General features: G+C 41.3%; 2 protein-coding genes across 8 annotated transcripts in view; one reads left to right on the top strand and one right to left on the bottom strand.

Annotated features, from left to right (window-relative positions):
- Positions 1-6,679, bottom strand: part of FTO (FTO alpha-ketoglutarate dependent dioxygenase) — a 335,307-nt gene extending 328,628 nt beyond the window's left edge. The window contains exon 1 of one of the 2 annotated variants that reach the window (XM_054048746.1): positions 6,510-6,679. In XM_054048746.1, the coding sequence (XP_053904721.1) occupies positions 6,510-6,551 (42 nt within the window). In that variant the 5' untranslated portion in view covers positions 6,552-6,679. The remainder of the gene's footprint in view (positions 1-6,509) is intronic. The other variant, XM_054048745.1, reaches the window with a different exon arrangement.
- A 190-nt stretch (positions 6,680-6,869) lies between these two features.
- Positions 6,870-24,861, top strand: part of RPGRIP1L (RPGRIP1 like) — a 126,747-nt gene continuing 108,755 nt past the window's right edge. For all 6 annotated transcript variants that reach the window (XR_008447097.1, XM_054048740.1, XM_054048741.1 and 3 more), the window contains exons 1-6: positions 6,870-6,976; positions 12,432-12,523; positions 13,315-13,459; positions 17,245-17,543; positions 22,244-22,343; positions 24,621-24,764. Coding sequence is in view for 5 of the 6 variants with exons in the window: in XM_054048740.1 (XP_053904715.1) it covers positions 12,439-12,523; positions 13,315-13,459; positions 17,245-17,543; positions 22,244-22,343; positions 24,621-24,764 (773 nt within the window). In the remaining variant the exon portion in view is untranslated. The remainder of the gene's footprint in view (positions 6,977-12,431; positions 12,524-13,314; positions 13,460-17,244; positions 17,544-22,243; positions 22,344-24,620; positions 24,765-24,861) is intronic.

Here is a 24,861-nt window from a genome sequence, read left to right as displayed (position 1 = left end):
CCGCGCCTCCTCCCCCCAAACCCCCCTTACCTGCTTCAGGCTTCCCGCGAATCAAATATTCGCGGGAAGCAGGGGAGGGGGTGGAGACTTTGGGAGGGGGCGGGGTTGGGGCGGGCTGGGGGCGGGGCCGTGGAGTGTCCTCCATTTGGAGGCACAAAATATGGTAACCATAGCAGAAGGCACACATAATATACTCTTGGTAAGGCTGATTCTTTTAAAAATAATGTAAGTTGGATCCATTACAATAAAACCAAAAATAGCAATGAAAGGGGCAATTACAAAGTAAACACTTCTACAAGCATTGCTAGAGGGAAGATCAACTTGACGCTTTAAGCATTAAAAAAAAAAAAAAAAGTCTGATTTAAGATTCCCCCCCCCCCCATCTCAGGGTGAATCATCTTCATGCAACATTACTAAACACTTTTCTTAAAAATAATCATCCGTCCTCCAGTTCTAGACCCTGATCTTGCAACAAGAACTGTTAGAATGTCTCACAAGCGATCTCCCAATGACTTTATTAGCACTCCAAAAAAGGGCACAGGCCCATGTTAACGAATCCTGATGCGGGAACATGGTCATTGAAGCAGTTTTGCTGTTTTTAAACAGCTCCATTTTGGGAGGTGGTGTGCACCTGCAACACCAGTTATTATTACTAATTATCTGTATTACAGTAGTGCCTAGAGACCACAATCAAGATCAATGCCCCACTGTGCTAGGCACTATACATATAAAATGGCCAGTCCCTGCCCTTTGATCTTACAATCTAAATAAATAAAATAAACAAAGGGTGAAAGAGGCAATGAAGAAACATCAGAACGGCCATACTGGGTCAGACCAAAGGTCCATCTAGCCCAGTATCCTGTCTTCCGACCGTGGCCAATGCCAGGTGCTCCAGAGGGAATGAACAGAATAGGTAATCATCAAATGATCCATCCTGTCACCCATTCCCAGCTTCTGGGAAACAGAGGCTAGGGACACCATCCCTGCCCATGCTGCCTAATAGCCATTGACGGACCTATCCTCCATTAACTTATCTAGTTCTTTTTTGAACCCTGTTATAGTCTTGGCCTTCACAACAGCCTCTGGCAAGGAGTTCCACAGGTTGACTATGCATTGTGTGAAAAAAAATACTTCCTTTTATTTTAAACCTGCTGCCTATTATTTTCATTTGGTGACCCCTAGTTCTTGTGGTAGGAGAAGGAGTAAATAACACTTCCTTATTTATTTTCTCCACACCAGTCATGATTTTATAGACCTCTATCATAAAACCCAGTCTTATTAATCTCTCCTCACAGAACAGCCATTCCATACCCCTCATCATTTTTTTTTTTTTTGCCCTTTTCTGAACCTTTTCCAATTCCAATACATCTTTTTTGAGATGGGGCGGCCACATCTGCATGCAGTATTCAAGATGTGAGCATATCATGTATTTATACAGAGGCAATATATTTTCTTTCTTAATAATTTCCAACACTCTGTTCGCTTTTTTGACTTCTGCTGCACATTGAGTGGATATTTTCAGAGAACTATCCACAATGACTCCAAGATCTCTTTCTTGAGTAGTAACTGCTAATTTAGACCGCATCATTTTACATGTATAGGTGCGATTATGTTTTACAATGCACATTACATTACATTTATCAACACTGAATTTCATCTGCCATTTCGTTGCCCAGTCACCCAGTTTTGAGGGATCCTTTTGTAGCTCTTCGCAGTCTGCCTGGGACTTAACTATCTTGAGAAGTTTTGTATCATCTGCCAATTTTGCCACCTCACTGTTTTACCCATTTTTCAAGATCATTTATGAATATGTTGAATAGGACTGGGCCCAGTACAGACCCCTGGGAGATACCACTATTTACCTCTCTCCATTCTGAAAATTGATAATTTATTCCTACCCTTTGTTTCCAATCTTTTAACTAGTTACCCATCCATGAGATGACCTTCCCTCTTATCCCATGACAGCTTAAAAGGAACAGAAAGATGAAGCAACAGCAGGTCAGTGGCACAGCAGAGAATAGAACCAGTTCTCCCAACTCCCAGTCCAGAACCTGTCACCTCTCAGTGAAATCAATGGGAACTGAAGGAACTCAGCAGCCAGATGCCGGGCCAGATGCCAAATTTGTAAAGTTACAGATGACAGTGGAAATATATTTAGAGCTTTAGGAGACAATATTTTCAAGATAGTAAAATACAAACATTCTTTGTGTTAGTCTCTGGTACGCTCTCCTTACAGGACACAATCGACAAAACAAACTAGAGCTTGCAATAAAAATCCAAGTAACTTACATTCTTAGCACTTATTGATATCTTATACTTGCAAACTTCTAATCTGGGCAAGATGGGCCTGTTCTTATTTATAACAAAAACAGACAGTGTAAAACAGCATGTTTAATAAATCTGGGGACATAAAGTACCATCATAATTCAGACCAGCAAGACAGACACTCACTCCTTAATTAAGTGGGTGATGTTCTATTTAAAACAAAAAGACAACCCTGGGCTATAGAGAAGATTAAGCACTCGCTCTTGCAAAGGAAGCTCCAACTATTATCAATGTAAAGGCTTTAAATAATGAAAAATAAACCATCTAATAGACTGTATTCAATAGTAAGTAGAAAGTCAGGACACAGACTGATTTGGATTAACACATTTTCAGTTATAACAAGTAATTTTACAGAGGATTAGTATCTTGATGGTCTGATCAATACTAGGCACTGCTTCTATTACAGATGAAGAGAAAATTACCCCTCAGGTAATAAAGTGTGTGTGTCTTGGTTCTCCTTCATTTGCTGAGTCCATTACTGTAATGGTCCCAGCATTAACAGCTGGGGCAATTTAAACAGCAGGGTTGTGATGAATTTAAAAGTAGGGAACATTTTACTCTGCATATGCAAGGCCTCTACCTGGTTGTTTCCAATATACAGATCATGTTTTATGTGACAATCAACACTATTTCTCAATTACCGTCTCATTAATAACATTAGGGCCCAATAATGTGACTAAAACAAAAACTGCTAGTGGCATATTGGCTGCTGATTCTGCTAAAACTCGCACACTGTCTACCTAAGCAAGAAGCATAACATAACAGGCTTATGAGTGCATAATACTTTGTATGTTCACATTATTTCACTTAGATACAGACACTGTAAGAAAACTGACAAAATAAATTTAATCAACAAATTAACATTTTTATTGTTTTATTAAGAAAAATGCAAACAATAAATTACACCAATGCAATATTAAAGCTGAGATATTTAACCATATAAAAGAGATTACTGTTTTCCAACATCAACCTTAACTCCTGTCCCTGGTTATATTATTTTGAGAATAGTTGGTTACATCAGTGGTGTATGAGAAAGTGATAAAACACCCTATTTAAATGCCTATTTGGTATGTGCCAGGCAGCAAGTTAAGAATGATATGGGGAACGGAATTCCTGATTTTTGATGGGATGAAATCTCAACCTTAACACTGTTGACTATATTTGTAGAAGACTTCCTTTTTCTTTTTGTAAATAAAATAAAAAAAAATTATGATATTTTAGCACAGATTAAAGAATTCTCGATTACTTTCCCTTTCAACCCTGCTCACATGTGGAACAATCACACACCAAAATATACAGATGCCACTAAAATCCTTTCTGAACATTCAGATGTCTGTATGTTGATACATTTTCTTATTTGTATTGCCATAGCCCCAAATGATCCCAACTGCGGAGCCAATTGTACTGGGTGCTATACAAATATATATTTAATGACGGTGAGACAGATTCATTGCTGCTAGCTCTTGTTTGTTAGCATTATACAGCCGCTTTCACCAGTGTAAATGACTACACAAGATGCAAGTTAATACTGAATGGGGTCCAGTAGTATCATCCCCCAAAATCCTACAAGCTAATCTTATTCAAGTTGAGGAAGATAACATTCTGGGGGGATTGGTATGCCATTTTTCAAACAGTCCTAATTTAATTCCTAATCCCACAAACTCTTACTCATGCAAGATACTACCTGCCAACTGAAGTTGCCGGTGCTTAGCACCTCTCAGGCTTACATTTACTTTTAAACTTTTTTTTTTTTAACCCCATAAACATATTAAGTAATGCACTCATTGCTCATTGAGCAATGCATACTTGCCATGGATTAAATTTTAAAAGAAAACCGTGACTATTAATCAGACAAAGTATCTTGAAGGTGAAAAATCCTTGGTTGTTTTTTTTTTTTTTTTTTTAAATGTGTGAGGATTTGTTTGTTTTTAATTAAAAGTATTTCAAATATTCAAAAAATAACAAACTTTTAAGGGGAAAAAATAGATTCTGGGCTGAGACCAAGCACGGGAAAGTTGGTTTTGAAAAGTGTATATTTTCTTTGTCCAATTAAGTAAAGGAAATGGCCAAAACTATGGCCTACTCTGTAACGAAGTAAGGAACCCAAATAAAAAGCAGATCAGACTAATTCCATTTAAATTATGTGTGAAGAGAAAGGAAACCCTCATAGGTGTGGCGTGCTCAATTAAAATGTCTGTCCTGTTGGAATCACCAATCAATAATGTCTAGCCTAACAGCTCTATTTTCATGTCGAACACTACAATGCACAAAAAGGCAATATTTTGGTGAAGGCAGGATAGGAGAGCTAGGCTTAGGACAAATAATACCCTGAAATTAATTGGCACTCATCACCTTGAGGAAGTTCAACTCCATGAAGTTCTGCTAGTTTCCATCACTTTGCACCCATATGAATATTCAGCCCAAGGGCACTAGCATTCCACAGAGACCAAAAGCATATAAAACATTGCAATTTCATCATTACATTACAGAAACTGTACTCTAAAGAAATCTCACCACAGTCCTTGGAGCAGGAGAGTTCTTCTAAAACAGCACAAAACAAAAACTTTGATGATGTGCATGAAGGCTTCCTTTGAAGAAAGAAAGGTAGCCTGCTGCAGGAGATCAGTGCTTGATCATCACTAAGGCCTAACCTCAGCCTCTACTGATGTGTGTGTGTGTGCACACTTCCTCTTGCACTATACCCCTTGCACTATAGTTCCTCTTACCCCTAATTTATACCGGTGTAAGTGAGATCAGAGTTCAGCTGTTTGTTTTAAAGTCTAAATGTTACACATACTTGATACAAAATATACAGGGGCCTTATATTCTCCTTTCACTTACACTGGTGCATAGCGGTAACGCCACGAAATCAATGAAGTTACAACAGTGTAAAATCATCAATAAAGGAAAATCAGATTCATAATATTAATCAAATATTGTATGAGGGTGCTAGAGAGCCATACAAAAAAATACAGTTAATAGTGTCTTCAAACTATATAAATTAGTACTCTGGGTTAAATTTTCAAGGTGGGCTCATAATATCATTAAACATACACACACATTCAAGAAAAAAATTCAAATGCCAGAAAGCTATAACGTACCTAATATTCCTATCAAATACATGAATATAAAATCATTTGGATCATCTGGGCCAGGGGGGAAATGTTTTACTGGAAAAACAAAAGCACACTTATTTGGCCATTTAGTAAGAAGATACTGGGGAAATAATTTAATGTGCATGTAGTCACAAAAATTACTCTGGGTGAACATTATAAAGTTACCACTAAGAATGTAATCCAGAAACCATGAAAGACCTTGGAAATGGCTTCAAAAATAGTCACAGTTTCAAAGTTATTTATATAAAAAAATTATTAAATCTAGCACGAGGACAGCACCAATTTTTAGCCACCATCAGGACTGGGATTAGCACTCAGAGGCAGCAGCCTCCCAGCCCTGTGCTCAGGCCACACCTCTCACAGCTAGAAGCAAGGCAATTGTGTCCCACTCTTGGTCTACAGTAAACAAATGGCCTGTCGCACGCGACCAAAACGATTTCGTGACCAAGAGGTGGAAGGAAGTAGCCCTGGGAGACGGACACTGCCCTGTAGACACTGAGACTTTTCAACTCCACCGGAGAAGTCAACCCCACAGCCAGATGCTTGCTGAACAGAAGAGCACAAGGCGGACAGCGCCAGTGGAGGGCTGCGGACAGTGACCCACCAGTGGCGCTGCAATCTCATGGGAAGAGGGGGAGGATTTGAACCCAGGACACCTGGGGAGGGCTCCAGTCGAACGCCCCGGGAGCGCTGACTAACACTCGGGCTCCGCAGGCAGCGGACAGACCAGTGTCGGGCTTCGGGCTTAATCCTAAACTGCGCGGCCGCCTCCTCCGCCGTGGCGCTCAGACGAGCGGGCCGCTGCTGCAATTCACAGCCGGGGAAGGGGGTCAGGGGTCCCGGCCGGGAGCAGCGCCCAGTACCAGCCCCTCCTGCCTGGGCAGGGGTGCTCCGGCAACCCCGACAGGCTGGGGCGTGATGAGCTCCCCCGCAGGCAGCAGAGACGTCCGCCTGGCGCCACCTGGCCTACAGAGCCCTGCCTAGGGGCGGGCCGGCGCGCGGCAGAGGCGAGCTCGGGGGAGGGCGGCCTGACGAGGCTGGGAGGGACAGGAAGCAAAGAGAAGGTACCTTGGCTTCTTTTTTCTCGCTCGCCCCTGCTCGCCTCTTCATGCTGCTGCCTGCCGTGCTTGAGCACAGCCCCAGACGCGTGCGGCGCCCCACACCGCCGCGCTCGGCCTCCCAGTAGTCTTTTCAGCTTCTTCCTGCCGGCACCAGTGCAGGCCCAGAGCTCCGGGCAGGACTACAACTCCCGAGATGCAGCGCGGTTGACACACGGGAAGGGAGGGGGTGTAGTCCGGAGCCTGGAACGCTCGCCCCCGAACTACAACTCCCGTCAGACAGTGGGGCGCAGCCTCGCCGCCCCCCTTCCCCCCCGCGTCGGCGGAAGTGACCTTTTTGCGTAGCAACAGAGGCCGTTGCTAACGGAGTATGAGCGGCCGCGGGGGAGAGAGGAGCACGCAGGGCCGTGAGTGCACAGGGAGCTTTACCGCCTCTGGGACACGGGGGCAGGCGCGGTAACAAGCTCGGGCCGTCGGGTAGGTTCCGTGCAGGGCTCGGTGGGACATGATAGACGGAGCAGGGAAAAATTAGCGTGTGCTCTGCACCCACCGGCTGCCAAGCTCCCCACGCCTCGCCTCCTTCTCCCCCGCTTCCCGCCCCCAACAGCTGTTTGGCGGCGCTTAGGACTTTGTGGGTGCGGGAGGAGGGGGCACTGGACGGCACTCAGGGGAGGAGACGGAGAAGAGGCAGGGGTGGGGCCTTGAGGTAAGGGGGTGGGAAAGGGGCGGGGCAAGGGCGGGGCTAGGGGGTGGCCGGGGGATCGAGCATCCACGGGGCAGAGGGGAAGTCGGCGCCTATGTCAGCATCACCATGTTGTGCAATAGACACTTGACAAAATTACCGGACTTAGTGACGGACATTGGCAAGGGGGCAGGAGGGGGTTGTGGGCTGAGGCGGGGGTTGGGGTGCAGGGGGGTGAAGGCTCTGGCTGGGGGTGCAGGCTCTGGGGTGGGGCTGGGGATGGCTGCAGCTGCTATTGACCATGGTTCCTGGCCAATGAGCTGGGAGCTGTGGAGTCAGCGCTTGGGGAAAGGGGGCAGAGGCAGTGTGCAGAGCCGTCTAGCCGTGCCTCTGCAAGCAACAGCAGGTACAGGAAGTCTTCCCTCGGGTGGCTCCCTGTCCCAGCTCTTGCTGGCAGAGGCGCGGCCCCCCCCACAGCTCTCATTGGCTGCAGTTCCCAGCCAATGGGCTGGGAGCTGTAGAGTCAGTGCTCAGGGAGGGGGAATGGAGGTACCGTGCAGATCTCCTTGGTCGCGCCTCTGCCAGCAACAGCAGGGATGGGGAGCCGCCTGTGAGCACCCCCCACGGACCTAAAAATATTTACGGTGAACACTTGTGTCCATGTACGGCCATGTTGCAGACCCCGTGACAGAGCTGTACTATGGTTTGTCTAGCCATGGCCTACCCTGGGCGTGGGGTGTGTGGTTTTTTTTTTTTTTTTTAACGTAATGGGGCTGCCACCTATTCTGGTCTATGCAGACTGGTGCCCCCTTTCCTTGGGGCAGGTCCTGGTCCCCAGATCACATGGGGGCCCATGAGATGCCATCCTATATCAGGGTGCCTTGCTCCCAGAGATTTGAGCACAGGAGTGTGGCTGGCTACCCCAAGGGCTACTCTCAGTCCTGCTCTTGGCTAAGGGCCAGATGCTTCCCACAGATACGTAGATAACACTGGTCTCAAATGGGAATTGCAGTCCTCTGCCTGAGGGGAGAGTGTAGCTTTAAGATACGCATGGGCTCTCGCCTTGCATACATACACCACCATGTTTTCTCCTAAGGTTACCCATTCTTGCTAGCACTGGTTCAGCTACACAGGTGGGAGTGCAAGTGTAGGCAAGGTGCTGGTGTCTCCCAGAGTTTCAAACACTGTCCCACCCAGACTGGCTTAGTCTAGGTCACTCAAGGTTACACTGATGGCTGTTAGCATATAGGCTTTTTTGTTAGCCTGAGATAGAATTCTGGGTTTGATTTTTTTTGATACTTTTATACTACTACTATGTGTGAAGAACAAAGACACTGTGTGTTCCATTCCCCACAACCAGATGGGTCTTTTAGTACAATGAGAAAAGATAAGGGATAGCGCTAAAGTGTTACGGGTCTGGTAGGATGTAATATATGAGCATACACTGGAAGGCTGCCTGGCTCTTTTCTCAAGGCAAGGTCAAGCAACCAATTGGGAGGGGATGGGGGGAAGGTATAAAACACTAAAAGGCCAAAGAAATGCCTGTCCCTGACTATAGCACAACCACACACAGGATACAAAACAGGTGGGATAAAGACCCTAGACTCATGATCCTCCAGAATGGAACATGACCATAAGTTGTAAGGTGTGGGACCAAGGGTGTCCATTGAGGTATATTTGGGGCTGCTAAGAAGGAGGAGGTGGGGAATGGGAAGGGGGAATGAGGAACGGGGACACAGGCAAGGCTCTGCAGCGTCAGAGCTGGGAACGGACCACTGGGAAACAGACTCTACGGTATGTAGAGCTCTGGATATGCTTGCTTGGAACTAACCCCAATAAATATTGCATTGCCTGCACTTTGGACTTCTGGTCTTCTGCTTTCTGTCTGCATGACGAGAACCAGGGGAGGGGGTAAAAGGAAAGCCCTCTAACGGTGGCTGGATAGCCTGTCTACTCTGGGGCTCCTGCCATTGATATCGCCAGTAGAACTGCAACCAGGGGGAGAAGGCTAGAAATCGCTTCTGTGTCAGCTCCCAGATTCCTAATGTCGGGACAATGATATTTACCCACTTACCTCATATAGGGTGGCTGCAAAATGTAGTGAATGTTTGCAAAGTATTTTGAAGGCAAACCCCTGTATAAGTGTGCATTTGTTATTTATTTGTGTAGCATTAGTAATTAGAGGACCCAAGTGCATTTCTTGCACCAGTTGCTGCAGAATGTGCCAATGCACTGAGACAGTGAAAAACAAACAATACACCTCAACATTGTAACATCCAGAAAAGTGTGAAAGAATATTGGACCATGTGTCTATGTTCACTCCTAAAAAAGAATGTGAGACTATTTTTAATGCCATCTCCCAATAGGCACTGTTTCTTGGGGGAAAAGATAAATGGTGACCCCAGTACAGTGTAAACAGTTACCTCTGATGTATGGCTAGAAGAAGAATGCAGGGTGTAAGGAATTTAAAAATTTGTGGCTTGGAGATATGTGTTTGTTTGTTTGTTCCCTACATTATGCTAAAAATGGCCAATATTTTCAAATGGAAGTGCCTAAAATTAGGCATTTAAATCCTTACTTAGCTAAATAAGTATCCTAATTTTCAGAGGTGCTGAGCATGTATGGCTCCTATCGACTTCAATAAAAACTGCACCTTTTAGCCTGGCTGAAAATTAGATTACTAATTTAGGTACCTAACGACAGTTTAGGGGTAACTCCCATCTGCCAGTTTGAACTGTATCCAAGTTGAATGGGCTGAAGCGGATCAAGAGACCACTTGCACATTCTTTTTGCAGAATTGGGCCATAAACAGGTATTTAGGTGTTTAGCTTTAAGCAATCATGTTTGGCAATTTTTGTCCTTGTGTGCAAATTGTAAATCTGTATGTAAATTTCTTTGTAATGTTTGTCAAATACAAATAGTGCTAAAACAATTCCATAAATTCAGTGCTACAGATTACAAAGTTACTATTTTCTGCAGGATAAATAGCGTTCTGGAAATTTCATGATTTTATGCTAAGGCCCAAAAATTATGTTGGTTAATCACAATATTTCTAATTTCCTTCTTCCAATTGTGAAGTTTGTGCTTCATTTCCAAGGACAGGAACTGAGTAGTAATCATGTAACCATTATCCTTTATAGGGTAAACTATTCTGGGGGCAAAAAACAGTCAGAGTTGATGGGTTGCAGGATGCAATGGAGGAGGGTATGTGTGTCTTCCTATTGATTAGTCCTAGGGCAGGAGGACAGGTCTATACTTAAAACAAACCACAAGTGTGTTTCTTTTCAGACCCTGTAGACAAGCAAATCTTAGCAGTCTTTTGGTTAACCATTTTAGCTACTTAGGAGAAGGGTGAAATAACTAAAGAAAACAAATTAAAGAAAAGAAAGAGAAAAATTTAATTGCTTACACAAAAAGTCAACAGCCTCGCCTTCATCATTAATTCAAACAGACCACTCATACAAAGGAATTCTCTGTCTGTTTGGAAAACAAACAAATAACTAGACACTGAATGAATTTGAAACACTAGAAATTAGTTATCTAGATGCCAAACCATTCTCTTAAAACATAAAGAGCTTGATGGCACATTACACATGGAATTTGTTTTTCTCCCTTGTTGTTCAGAGAAAACAAAGTCTTCACTCATTCTGTTCTGAGATATTACAACACCACAGTGGTGCGGCTGTGCCCTGTAGCACTTCATTGAAGACGCTACTATGTTGATGGGAGATGTAGTTAATCCACCTCCATGACAGGTAGTAACTATGCCAACTGGAGAAGCTCTCTCTAGAACTACAGCTCTAAACTATAAATACAATTGCTTTGTTGTAACAAGATTGTGATACACTCTCATCAGATTTGATCAGTTAAATTGATGCCTTCCAATTATGTAATTTGGAGACCTTTGGGAAAAACCCATGCATTTTGGAAGTGATGTCAGGAGGTTCTGATTACAGAGGCAAAACTCCCATTGACTTAAATGAGAGTTTTGTTTGAGCAAGCAGTTTATGATTGGGCCCTGAGTTAGTTCAACAAATAACCCTGACATGTTTCTATGGGGAATTGCTCTTTGGGTGTCATGTTTCAGAGGAAAGATGATGGATAATAATGGTCATTAAAGATATCAGTGCACTTCTTGCAAGAGTGGTGTGTTAGAACAAATATGCACCAGTATTGCAAGGCAGAGGGTAACAGCATTGGTATTTGATTTGGAGGAAGTTACTTGCTTTTTAGAAGAAAAACACAGCTTTGGGGTAAAATGGACAAATGGTTCTCAGAACGCTTCCAGGTCATGTAATAACTCTTTTCAAAGTGGTGTCAATCTTCAAGCAGTGATATTTGCTGCTAATTCTAGCTCAGTCTCTAAACTTCCCAAGACATTTCTGGACTCACTATTCGTTTTCAGAAACCTACCATGAAGGTATGCAAATTGGAATCACTGACCCCTGCACAAGGCTTCATGTCTTTCTTTTATGTTAATTCAGCTTTGGTCAAATTTGTGGACAGCACCAAAACTGGAGAGGATGTAAACCCACAAAAAAATAGAACCAAACTGCAAAATAACCTGGAAAAGTTAGAGCAGTATGGCTCCGCAGACAATGAGGTTCTAGTATTATTCCTTCATGTGTCTAAGCATTCTGTTTGCCTCATAGAAGATGCAAGATCAGGTTTAGGAGATGAGGTGTCCATAAGAGCCTCTGTTTTAAGAATTGATCCTTAGTATGCAAATGTTTGAGAACCACTTGAGGAAAACTAAATGAGCAGTAATGAGGCCTGGAAAGGCAATATAAGCAGGAACACCCTCCATTTTTCTTAGGCCATTCACAATGGGGAACACAGCAGAATGTTCCACCTGTTGATGCTTTAAGCTTCCTGCTATAAACAGTAGAAATCAATGAGTTTGGATCAGATACTTAAGATCAATGGAAGTCATTCCATTGATTTCATTGTGCTTTGTATCAGACCCTGAAAAAAAATGTTTAATCTACATCCCTTTTTAAAATAAATTATAGGAGCTGTACTGTAGAAAGGAGTATGTATGATATACTATGATTCAGATTGGCATAATGTTAAAAACTGAAAGTTTTTAATGTCCCCCGAGTCATACGTTTGGGGCAGGAGGTCTTACTATAGTGAATCTGTCATTACCTTTTTCTTATTCATTTTATATGATGTAATTATTGTTCGTTCTAGTCTCACAGTTTAAGTTACAGATGGAAAAGGATTTCATATGAATTTTGTTATCCACAGATAAACCATGTCTGCTCCAGCTGATGAAACTGCAGGAGACCTGCCTGTGAGAGATGTAGGTCTAAATCTAGCTGGAATTGGAGGATTACAAGGTTTGTACCAGCTGTTATTTATTACAGTGACAGACTTCGATCAGTGACTTTGTTGGCTTCCTTCTAAAAATGTTTCTGATATTCACACTTATGAAAATTAAGTTCAGATAATATTCAGAGTCTGGGTTATATTCACAAAGATATAAGATAATTCAGAGTTCATCGTACTATTTATATAGCGCTCAGGCCTACAAGGTGCTGGGCATCTGCAAGTCCATCGAGCCATATCCAGTTTATCGACTGATGTTAGTGCGAGCAGAAGCTGGCCCATTGAACATGGGAGCAGAAGGCGCTCAGCATCTCTGAGGAGGTGCTCTGCTCCTCTTAGAATCAGATCCGTTGTATGTACCGTCGTCTACTGTGTTGAGGCTTATTTCATACATTAGCGTGAATTTCCTGGACCTTATCAGTTAATGTTTTTATAGTTTTGTGTGAATAAATTCCCTATGCTTTTAAAAAGGACTCTGTCCAATCTATATAAAAATTACTTTTTAGATTGTGTGTTTACATATGAAGTGCTGTGAATCAGTTAAACTATTTCCTCTCTATCATCCATTAGCTACCCACTTTGCTATGTAATTTGTATGGGTATTCTATCCAAAGGATTGGAAAGCATTAAAAAGATTAGAAAATATGAGTTTATGATCATCAGTTGGCAGACAGACTTGGCCAGGTGTTGAACATGAAACAATATTAAACTCATTTTTTTAAAACTGGCTAGGTTTCAAAATGATGATATTCCTTTGGGAATAGTGAAAATAATTTGCTGTGATTTTGTTTCTGCTTGTTAGAATCATCAGCTGCCCAGAATGTGAAAGCTCGGCAAGCTGTCTCACGGATTAGTCGTGAGGAGCTAGAAGACCGTTTCCTGCGTTTGCATGATGAAAACATCTTACTTAAGCAACATGCACATAAGCAAGAAGATAAAATTAAAAGGTTTGAATCTTCTGATTTTTTTTAAACCAAAATCAAATTTGGAGAATATGTTCTTGTAAACCTTAATCATCAACCAATCAAAATCATGTAAACTGGAGTAATAAAGCCTTTCAGAGTGGTCTGTGAAATCCTTAGTACTCCTAATACGGCCACAGAACTTTTGCAGTGCAATGTTGTGTTATGTACATTCCCCTCTCTGATCTTACTCCAGTGAGCTGATTTCTACTGAGGGTACGTCTACACTACCCACTGGATCGGCGGGTAGTGATCAATCTATCGGGGATCGATTTATCACGTATAGTGTAGACGCGATAAATTGATCCCTGATCGCTCTCCCATCGACTGCTGAACTCCAGCTCGGCAAGAGGCACAAGCAAAGTCAACGGGAGAGCCGCAGCCGTCGATCCCGTGCCGCGAGGACGCAAAGTAAGTAATTTTAATTCGATCTAAGATACATCAACTTCAGCTACGCTATTCTCATAGCTGAAGTTGCATATCTTAGATTGATCCTCCCCCACCAGTGTAGACCAGCCCTCAGAGACAGATCATAACACCTGAAATAGGAGGTGCTACCTTTTCAGTTCCCAGGCATGAACTGCTCCCCTACTGTCATAAGCATGGTAGGCCTGTAGATCTTTAAATTCTGAGGAAATAGAGATGTAGGAAACCAAAAAGGAGGTGGGGGGAGGAGAGGAAAGGAGAAAAGGAAAAAGGATCGACATTTTCAAGTTAAGGAGAGAGAGTGAGGAGGAGACAGTGCATGCTGTCTTTCAAAAACCTTTTCATAGTTAGACCAATACTAAGTTTGGTTGGGGGAGGAGGGGCAAGAGGAATAGAAAGGAGTAAAGATGTGGTGCCACATGTTGTAGTGATTGGGGTCTTATATATTGCTAGATAAATATTGAGCAATAGGCTATTTACATGCAAATAAATATGTAAGGGGAGAAAAGAAAATGTCGGAAGAAGAGAGGAAAGATATAGACTGAGGAAAAGTAAATGAATTAGGCCTTGAAAGGACTTAAATAAAGAGCAAATGGAGAAGTATGAGATGGGTGGGAGTGTATGTGTTTGTGTATATAAAAACTTTATATAACATTGCTAATTTAGTGCTATTTGTGCTATGATAGAGAAAACAATTGTCTCGCACCCTCCATTTTGAACATGTACTTTTAAACAGATACATTCAATAGAAAAATAAAAATGTATTGCAATATTCCATTGTTTAAAGTGCTTTGCTTCATGTTACTTTAAAACATGGAATTTTGCTCATGAAAACTTCTCTTCCATTTCTCAGTCCCATTTAACAAGTATATTCTCTATTGGAGCTACTCTGGATTCTGTTTGAAGCGAGATGACTCAGATTTTTTTTCTGACAACTCATGCTGTCATATAGTTGTATTAGCATATGATGATATGGATGATCTCATCTGTTTAGGTATGTATCCTCTAGCAGAGCTTCTCAAACATTTTTATAGTATGCACCACACCTTAATAGAGAAATTGTTTCTTCGACCACCTGCCTTCTCACTTGTCATTGCACAGATCACTTACCCTCTCATTTGTAAACATATAACATCTTTTGGCCACTACAGAAATTGGATACCTGTAAAACTATTAGAAAAGTATTTGTGGATTTTTAGCTTCTCTTAATTCAATTTAGCAGCTGGGAGCCAGGAGCAGAGCTAGCACAGTGTGATCAACCAGCTTGCCATGGGCTGCTTGTGTTCCACAGATCACAGTTTAGGAATCTCCGATTTATAGAAACCATCTCTTGCGTACTGTCAATTATGTCTAGTTTGTATATACAAAGTACTTTTTTGACATAGAAGAATGTAAACCATCCACACCCCCTCAGTTTGGGGTGAATCCTGCTATGGGATGTAGTGCATCTGTGTGGTGAAGCAGGTTTTGTGAATCTGTGCATTGGTGTACCCATCTGCCATACACATCTTGGAGCCTATCTCGATTGGGGCTTTCATTATGTTGTTGTGTGGGGACAAAAATCCTAAAGGCATCCAAGAGGTTGAAAAAAGAGGTTGTAGAGGCACAAGCAGGGCCTGGAGACTTCATTCCACATTTTGGACAGTCCATATGCAGTGGTTCAGCTCTCTATCCCCCAGGTCTTCCCATTTTTACTTATCCTTTTAAAAGTGGCCAGACTGGTGCATTCTCAACTGTTTTCCTCATATCTGCAGAGAAGTAGCTGTTCAATATCTTAAAGATCTTTAATTAGATCTAAATATGCCACCTTTTAGGCTCTTCAAGTGTTTTATTGTTTGTGTAGTATGGGACAGAATAAAAAAGGATCTCTCTAGCTCAGTCTGTACAAGTCATTATTTTACATATTTGCATTGTAACTTTCCCCAAAGCATCTAGTACTGACTGCTGTCAGGTACTTGATCAGATGGCTCACTAGTGTCCTTTTGTGTGGAATTTTCTATGTTTGAGACCAATGAAAGAAGTGCTGTGGACTGCCTAAACTCACCCAGTGTGCCTGTAATTGGCCACCTAGGTCATAATGCAGTGGATGCACTAATTGGTATTTTAAATAAAAAAATCAAACCCTCGATGCATTGTCTCTGTTGTCCGTGAGGAAGAAGTCTTAACTAATTCAGCTGTGAATTTCTTCCCAATGCTGGAGTTCTTGTAGCTAGAAGTGTGGATTGAATATGCCGTAGAAATATATATATATCAGAAAACTGCTTGCAGGCAGTTCTGTGACATCCCAAAGCTATTTTGAATTATTTTGTTGTTGTTTCACTTTTGTTCTTTTAAGTAAAAGCTTCTGTCTGTACCCATGCTGAAGTAAAACAAACTCCTTTAAACAAATGAAGTGTGTCTTTGTTTTCAATCTCCTGTCTGGGCCTCTGCAAAAATAGATTCCCTATAAACTAGATACAGCTCTTAAAGATGTGCGACCAATTTTGTAAAGTCTTGAACTGGTCTTCCTCATCAAAGCCACCTTTTCTTTCTTTCTATGCCAAGTTTTTTCTATTCACTGCTGGGCATGTTTTATGTTCTTGCATATTACATCACCCCCATGTGCCCTCTCTGTCTTTTGTTCTGGCTTACCAATGTTTATCAAAACTAAAAGAAATCAGAGGTACAACTCTTGAGATGCCAAAAGCAAAATTTGTATCCTTTTAAAGACAGATGAAAACCACACTTCCTGTATCTAATTATATCCCACAGCTAATCATTACTTCTCTTAGCACATTGGTACTACTTGCTGAATATAAAATTTAGCATGGCAACATGAACTATTAAGATTCTTTCTCCTGAGGAGCTTTTTAAGCATGCTCACCTACACTTTTTAGCATTTTTAGAACTGAAATGTGGCTTAAAATCCTCTTGAAAGTGGATATTCTGCATATTATTAGTATGTGTTCAATAGTTTAATGTCTTCTGGAATTGTAGTTTTTATACATTGCCCACCACATCCCCAATCTGTGACTGTACTTAACAGAATGCAGAGTTCCTCTATAAGGTCATGCGTTAAAAATTATGTTTAAGGAGCATATGGAGTAAATATGTGTCCTCCCTTTACTAACCTTAAATGATAAGCCTGAGGAAACTGTTATTTGTCAGTGCTATAAAGCAGATTGCTGCCCAGTGGTTTCAATTATCTTCAAAGGGTTCTTCACAGGCAGTAATAGTTGTATCAAACCTGCAATTTATTATTCAGGTTTTACGCTGAAGTCTTCACAGTAATTATGTTCTTTTCAACACAATGGTTTTTATGCTGACTTTTCACATTCTTTTTCATCTTTTTATTATTTCCCCAGAATGGCCACCAAGTTAATTCGGCTTGTAAATGACAAGAAAAGATCTGAGCAGATTGGTGGTGGCCCCAAGCGGTTGGGCCAGGATGTGGAGCTTGAAGAAATGATTGAGCAGCTGCAAGAGAGAGTTCGTGAGCTCGAGAAACAAAATGAAGGCATCCGCAAGAGACTCATTTCAACCAAACAGCAGCTCCAAGTTCAAGGCCATCGGCACACTCCATACAGCTATGTTCAATCTCGCATTAACACTGGTCTCAGAAAAGTGAACGAGGCTGTCGCCATCCAAGATCGCACAAGGAAAGGTATAATTAAAATTGAGATTATGTGCTACCAACTTTTTAAGAGACAATATCCCGATTAAAAGCAACAGAGGGTCCTGTGGCACCTTGAAGACTAACAAAAGTATTGGGAGCATAAGCTTTCGTGGGTAGGAACCTCACTTCTTCGACGCATCTGAAGAAGTGAGGTTCTTACCCACGAAAGCTTATACTCCCAATACTTCTGTTAGTCTTAAAGGTGCCACAGGACCCTCTGTTGCTTTTTACAGATTCAGACTAACACGGCTACCCCTCTGATACTTAATATCCTGATTAGCTCTTCACCTAAGAAGTAGTTACATATACGGTCACATGCTAATTTCTAGTCTTTTTCTCTTTTGTGGGTAGAGGTCCCTTCAGGAACTGTTACAAGAAAGTGAGCTTTTCTCCCTTTTTAATTTATTTTACTCTTTGTTGCAATCATTATGTCTTGTTCATGTTGTATGTCTTCATTTGAGAAGCCATAATGGTATTGGCAATCGGAAAACAGTTTCAGGTACAATCATTATCAAACGTAGGATACTCTTTTTTAAAAAAAAAAAACCCTACAGTTTTAACATATTCATGTAAATTAAAATCTCTGTAGATGTTAAGGGCTCATGTAAAACCTAAAGTATATGAAAAGACGGCTAACACTAACACATTTTAAAAGTTATACATCTTCAATTTTTCACACATTTTTCCTTATTCAGTTTTAGGGCTAGGCTCTACTCTCCGATACATGCGTGCATGACTTTGCAAATCTTTGAAAAATCTATTATACGTATGTAGATTCTGGAAGTTATATGGTGAGATAGAATCATTGTTAATGCAGGTTTTTACATTCAAGACTTGCCGTTGACTACAAGAGGAGTAGAATTGGACGCTCATTTTCAGTCTTGTATTTGGGGTAATTAAATTATATAAGAGAGTTCAATTATATGTTACATTTTATAAGGAGAAAGTTTGTGAAGGGATTTGTGTTTAGATAGTTTATTGTATCTATCCAAATAACTTGTAAAAAAATAGTCCTATGGGGCCTGATCCAAAACCCAATGAGTCAGCTGGAGACTCCCCATTAACTTCTATGAGTTTTCTGTCAGACTCATGGTCAGGTACACTGCGTTTTTGTCTCTTTTTCAAATTTTCAGTTTCTCCATAAAGAGAATATCCCATACTCTTGCAAACATTCATTCAGCTGGGAAAGCACATTGAGATTATTCGTTACTATGACACTTCGGCCTGCCAAAAAAAATAATTCTGACACTTTTAGACAGGCAATGAAAAGTAATAGGCATTTGCATTTTACTCTCCTAATGTTTATATAGTGTGAAATTTTTAATACCCAATAACTGTGTTCTTTCAGCCTTTGTGATGTCATGAATTACACATTAGACATTTCAATTAGGCTGCCTCTACAGTACTGTAGTTAAAGGTGGTGCAAGGACAGAAAACTAGGAATGCTCTGACACACTATAAATGGTCTTCAGCTTGGAAGAGCAAACTATTGTGGCCTAGACTTATTCTTGCAAAATTATTTCAGATATATTGTTAAGCGGAGATTCTTTCTATTTGTTTCATGTCTCTCTGTGTTGCAGTTAAAGATTGCCTTCTTGTCTTTAAAAAAAAAAAAAAAAAAAGTGATAACCCTAGTGTCTTGGCTAATATTCTGTTTATCAATAAAATAGATTTTCTTCTCCAGGGCAGTAGGTGAGCATTGCCTGCTGTATTTGCATACCTAATTGTAACACTATCAGTTTCTGACTACAGTAACTCCTTTTTCTTTCTGTGTAAAGCATTTTGGGATACCTTAAATGAAAGGAGCCCTGGTTTTTGCTTTATTTGCGTTTGTACGTTTTAGTCTTATGGGGGAGAAAATACAACCATGGCAGCTAAAATTGGCATACATGCACTTTTTGGAAAGATTCAGATATTCTGTTCTCCTGCATGGCAATCTTACAAAGATTTATTTTATTACAAAAAAGAAAACATACTCTTCTTCTTATGATATTGCCTCTGCAGAGCCCTACTGTTGAAGTTGCATGGCTGGCAACGTTAGGCCTGACAGGAGTCTGCACTTTTATAAATCCTTTCTTTTAGGATGTGTCTACACAGCAGTTGGGAGGGTGCTTTCCAGCCTGGGTAGACAAATGCGCACTAAACATGGCAGAGTGGGCATGGCAACACAGGCAGCAGCTCAGGCTAACCACCTGAGTACAGTCTTGCCCAAACCCCTGGATATGGGTGGCCAGCCCAAGCTAACACCATGGCCACATAGATATTTTTAGCACACTAGCTTGAGCAGAACTAGTGCATGTCTGTCTGCCCACACTGGGAAGCACCCTGGCAGCTGCTGTGTAGACATACTCACGGGTTAAGGATTCCCTTGTAAAGTTAGTTGAATCTGGTGTACAAAGCAAGTGCTTAGAGCTTGAGTATGGTAGTGTTTCCTTCTCAGCAAGTCAGAGACTCTGTACTGTGGTGTTCACCATCACAAAAATGTCTTGAATGTTGTCTCAGCTTTCTCTTTAGATAGTATTAGGCATGGATGCTTTAAGTCTGGGTTGGGGAACATATCTAAAATCTTTGACTATATGTGGACTTTGGAGACTTCAGGAATCAAAGAATCATTAACTTGCTAGAACTGTGGGCTATCAGGCTGGATCTCAAAATCTTTCTTATAGATCAAAGGGAAACCAGTGCACCTTTTCAGAGACAATATGGTTGCTTAAACAGACACGGGAGAACTTGATTGCCTCTTTTGTGTCAGGATGCAAGGTATCTACAGGAATGAGTCACTTTATCTCAAGTGTGCCTATCTGCTATGAACCTGGCAGGCCCACAAACGTCTAAAAGAACTAGATAAATGCATGGAGGATAGGTCCATCAATGGCTATTGGCCAAGATGGTCAGGGATGATGTCCCTAGCTAGAAGCTGGGAATGGGTGACAGGAGATGTATCATTTGATAATTACCTGTTCTTTTCATTACCTTGGAAGCACCTGGCATTGGCCACTGTTGGAAGACAGGCTACTGGATTAAATGGAGCTTTGGTCTGGCCCAGTATGGCTGTTCTTATGACTACTTGAGTCAGAAAGGTGTGGCTCAGTACAAGTAGTCATTCAAATCCTCAGTGGCTTTTCTGATATTTTACCACCTAGAGAGACAACGTGTGTGAGGGAATATCTTTTATTGGAACAATTTCTGTTGGTGAAAGAGGGACAAACTTTCAAGCTTACACATCAACTTTTGTGCTATTAGAATAATAAAAATCCAACCAGGCAGGCTCTGGATATGAAGAATGATTAGCTTCTCTTGGAATAACTGAGCTGCTTAGAAAGTCAAACAGATGATTTGTAACCCTTGGAAATACATAAAAGGTCAAGTTATCTCAGTTCAAAGGCTGCCTAAGTAGGTAAGACCGTGCATTTAGTTCATTTTATGATCTTCCTGGTGTTTCTGTGTATTGAACATCTCACAGCTCACTCATCTAGAGGGATGGCAGCCTCAGTGGCATGTGTCTTCAGTGTGCTCTTGTCTGAAGTCTGAAAAGCAGATGTATAGAGTTCAGTTCACGCGTTAGCAAATCACTAATCCCTTGATGCTGCAATAAGATTAGATGCTGGATTTGGGAGGACTGTTCAACTAGCCTAGCAGCGCTCTTCGGGGAGATTACATCTAGCTAGCCCCTTTCAATGGAGCTTTGTAGAGGCATAGTCATGAAGGAGAAGGAGTTACACTGGCCATCTCTCTCTTCCTGCTTTGGGGCCCAGATCTAAATAGAGTGTCTGGAGGTAAAAAGGAACTGAAAGACCTTTAAAATTGATTGGGATACTTATACCATCAGTCGGTGCAATGTAAGACTTGAGGAAATTATTTGGACCCTTAAGTACAAACTACTAATCGTGGTCCTGTGACTGCTAAGCTAGATAAATGACTCCTCCAGTATGGCTCTATGGAGATAGTCCAATCAGAGAACTAGGTTCTGCTAGGCAGTAACCACTTTTTAAATTATCATTACTGTTAAGTCTCCTTGCACTGAAGCTGGCATTTATGTTCTTTGCTTGTCAGATTACAATAAATACCTTCTAGTAGACCCATATCAAAGCCTATTGATAACATCTCCCTGTAACTGTGCATGCTGTTTTGTCCATACTAGAATTTTGATACCTGAACTGTGTGGTGCGTGTTCTGAATTTATACAAAGCATTTGTTGTGTATTTGATATAAAAATACCCTTTCTGATATCTATATAGCAGGGGTCGGCAACGTTCGGCACGCGGCTCGCCAGGGTAAACAACCTAGCGGGCCAGGCCAGTTTATTTACCTGCTGACACGGCAGGTTCGGCCGATCGCAGCCCCAACTCACCGCGGTTCGCCGTCCCGGTCCAATGGGAGCGGCGGGAAGCGGCGCGGGCCGAAGGATGTGGTGGCCGCGGCTTCCCGCCGCCCCCATTGGCCCAGGACGGCGAACCGCAGTGAGTGGGGGCCGCGATCGGCCGAACCTGCCGTGTCAGCAGGTAAATAAACTGGCCCGGCCCACTAGGGTGCTTGCCCTGGCGAGCTGTGTGCCGAATGTTGCTGACCCCTGCTATATAGTAATTATAGATATTTATATTGTGTAAGGATTTTCCCCCTTATGTTAAATATTTTTTTTCATTAACTTCAGTCTCAGAAATATGCCTCTCTGTTTTCTTTATTTTTAGGAATGAGATTTCAGGATGTAGAACTGAGATCCCCCCAACCCATGCTTCCAAGATACGGACATAGTTTGCTTGAAGAAGCAAGGGCTGAGATAAGAAATTTGTATGCTATTTGTATTTCTTAATTTTCTATAATATACAATTATTAGTATATGTAATATTATTGAGAAAAAAACACATTTTGCAACCATCAAGGTGTTTTACAAAGCTTCTACTCCAACAAAAAATGGGGCCTTAGGATCTGGCATTGATTGTATTGGCATCAGCAACGCTGCACTAGAGATTTAGAAATGGAAAGTATAAGGATCCCTTATCAAATTGCATTGTACAGAGAAATTTAATACAGTAAAATGTATGTACTCTAGTTGGAATTTGATCAGGTTTTAACACCCTTACTCATGTAAAATTTGCCTTGGAATCTTTTTATGACTCTTAGTGGCCAGAGCATTGGTTTTTATGTTTCATTCAAAAACCAGCACTTCTTGCAAGCACAGTGCCCCCTATCCCCGTGCTAGGCTATTGGGGTTAACACTGACAGAAGGAAGAAAGTTACCTATGAAATTATTACCAAAACTTCTTGAAGCACCTGGGTTTTAGTCTGGAGATCTCCCATCAAAGTGGTGACCTAACTTAGATGTTGCTTAACTGATGAAGTATGAAGATTCATAGTCCAAGCGAGTGAGCCAGATTCTGTACTGTGAGTCTTGGAAGATGCAGCCTGGGGAATGGAGGTGGCAAAGCTGGCTTTAAGGGTATGTTTATGCAGCAAAGAAAAACCTGCGACTGGCCCATGCCAGCAGACTTGGGCTGTAGTGCTGTTTTGTTGCTGTGTAGACTTCTGGGATCGGGGACTCTCCCACCTCGCCAACCATGGATGTCTAGTAGATGTGTAGACATATCGTGAGTCATCTTTGCATTTCCTAGGTTCCAGGCTCCTCTTTGATTCAATCTGGCATGCACTGTAAGTTAGACTTGGAGCACAGAGAACTTCTGGTACATCCCTGCTTTGAGGGCTGTGTTATCCGAGAGTGTGGCGGGGAGGGGAAACATGTAGCAAAAGTAGTTAATTTCTAACTTAAAGTTACAGAACTCTGTTATATTATTTCTCTGCCCTAAAACTTATCAGTAGCTATTCTAGTTTTCTGAGGTCTGGCTTTTCCTAAGTCCATTTTTTGCGTATGACAATCATATTTCAGTAATATTTATCCAAGTGAGATTTATTTAAGGTCCCATAAGGGCTAAATTTTCAATATAGGCATAAACTAAATGGTCCCTTGGGTGTAAATTCCACCCACTTAAAGGAGCTTAGAATACTGTTGATATGACCTCTGAATTTGGTCCTTGGTGAACAGTTAAAAGGGTGATTTCAAAATACAATATATAATAATTTTCACTGAGTGAAATATGCAGTAATTGTACCTTACCTGTTGGAGTGAATGGTGAGCATAGTTTTCTCAAGATGCAACATATACTTTTATTAGAAACTGTATCTAACGTACAAAAAATTGTATAGTGGAAGATACTATTAATAAAGACCTACAGGGTAGCTACACATACTACTACCTATGTAATTGCAATGCGAAAAAATATGAGGTTACTTTGCCAAGAAACATTCCAGATCTGGACGTTTGTCTACTAAGATGATTCTCAACGTTACTAATATATCATTTTTTGATTAATATGATGTGCTGATCTGCTCATCCTTCAGGGCAAACCCAGATCTGGGTGGAACTCACCTGAAATATCACTTCATCAGAATAAATTCCACTGCTTGTAAAAGTTAGTAATTTTGATGCAGATTGCCTAAATTGCATTGTACACCACCACAGAACCCAAAATAAAAGGTTAAAAATGGAATTCGCCGTTTTAGTCCATTCAGGATTTGTTAATCTTCTCATGCCTGGAGGTGAAGTTTTCCTGTCTCCAAACCTTCTGGCAACAGAAAATTAAGAATAGGACACACTTAATATGCCATGTAAATAAATCAGATGTGATATGACATAGTAGCTTATTCATGCTAAACAAACTAACTTAATTTAATCCATCTAATATATGCTGTTTTAAAGATGTTATGAAGGGTTTAGCTATTGTAATTGAAAATGTGGCTAATATTTGATCATCTACTTTTTTTTGGACTATTGCAACCCCCTACATGAACTAAGTATGCACTAATAATCTTCATGATAAACAAAATTCTAGAAGTTCAAGTTAGCACCTTTGTTCAAATGGGTGAGGAGATTTGATCCAGGAATGTAACTTCACACAGGATACTTTTTTCTGCTTTCCTTTCAGCGTCTAATTTTTATCTAGTTGTATATAAAAAAAAAAAAAAAAAAAAGAGAGAGAACCTCTAAACGCAAGCTGCTTTGTTAACTTGTAGGGAAAACGTGATTGAGTCACAAAAGGGACAGATTGAAGAATTGGAGCACACTGGAGAGGTACTAAGGAGTCAGATAAGAAAGAAGGAAAAAGAGTTTGAAGAATCCATTCTGCAACTGAAAGAGCAACAAGCAACAGGGCAAAGGTATTCTGAAAACTGGAAGCTTCTATATCACAAAGCCATAATGCCTTCTCTAATACATTGGTATTAGGGTGAAGCATTAGAGAGTTATGCCCTAATT

Source organism: Malaclemys terrapin, chromosome 14 (assembly GCF_027887155.1).
Source record: "Malaclemys terrapin pileata isolate rMalTer1 chromosome 14, rMalTer1.hap1, whole genome shotgun sequence".
NCBI classification, from domain to species: domain Eukaryota; kingdom Metazoa; phylum Chordata; order Testudines; family Emydidae; genus Malaclemys; species Malaclemys terrapin.
This window is presented reverse-complemented; position numbering and strand designations above follow the sequence as displayed.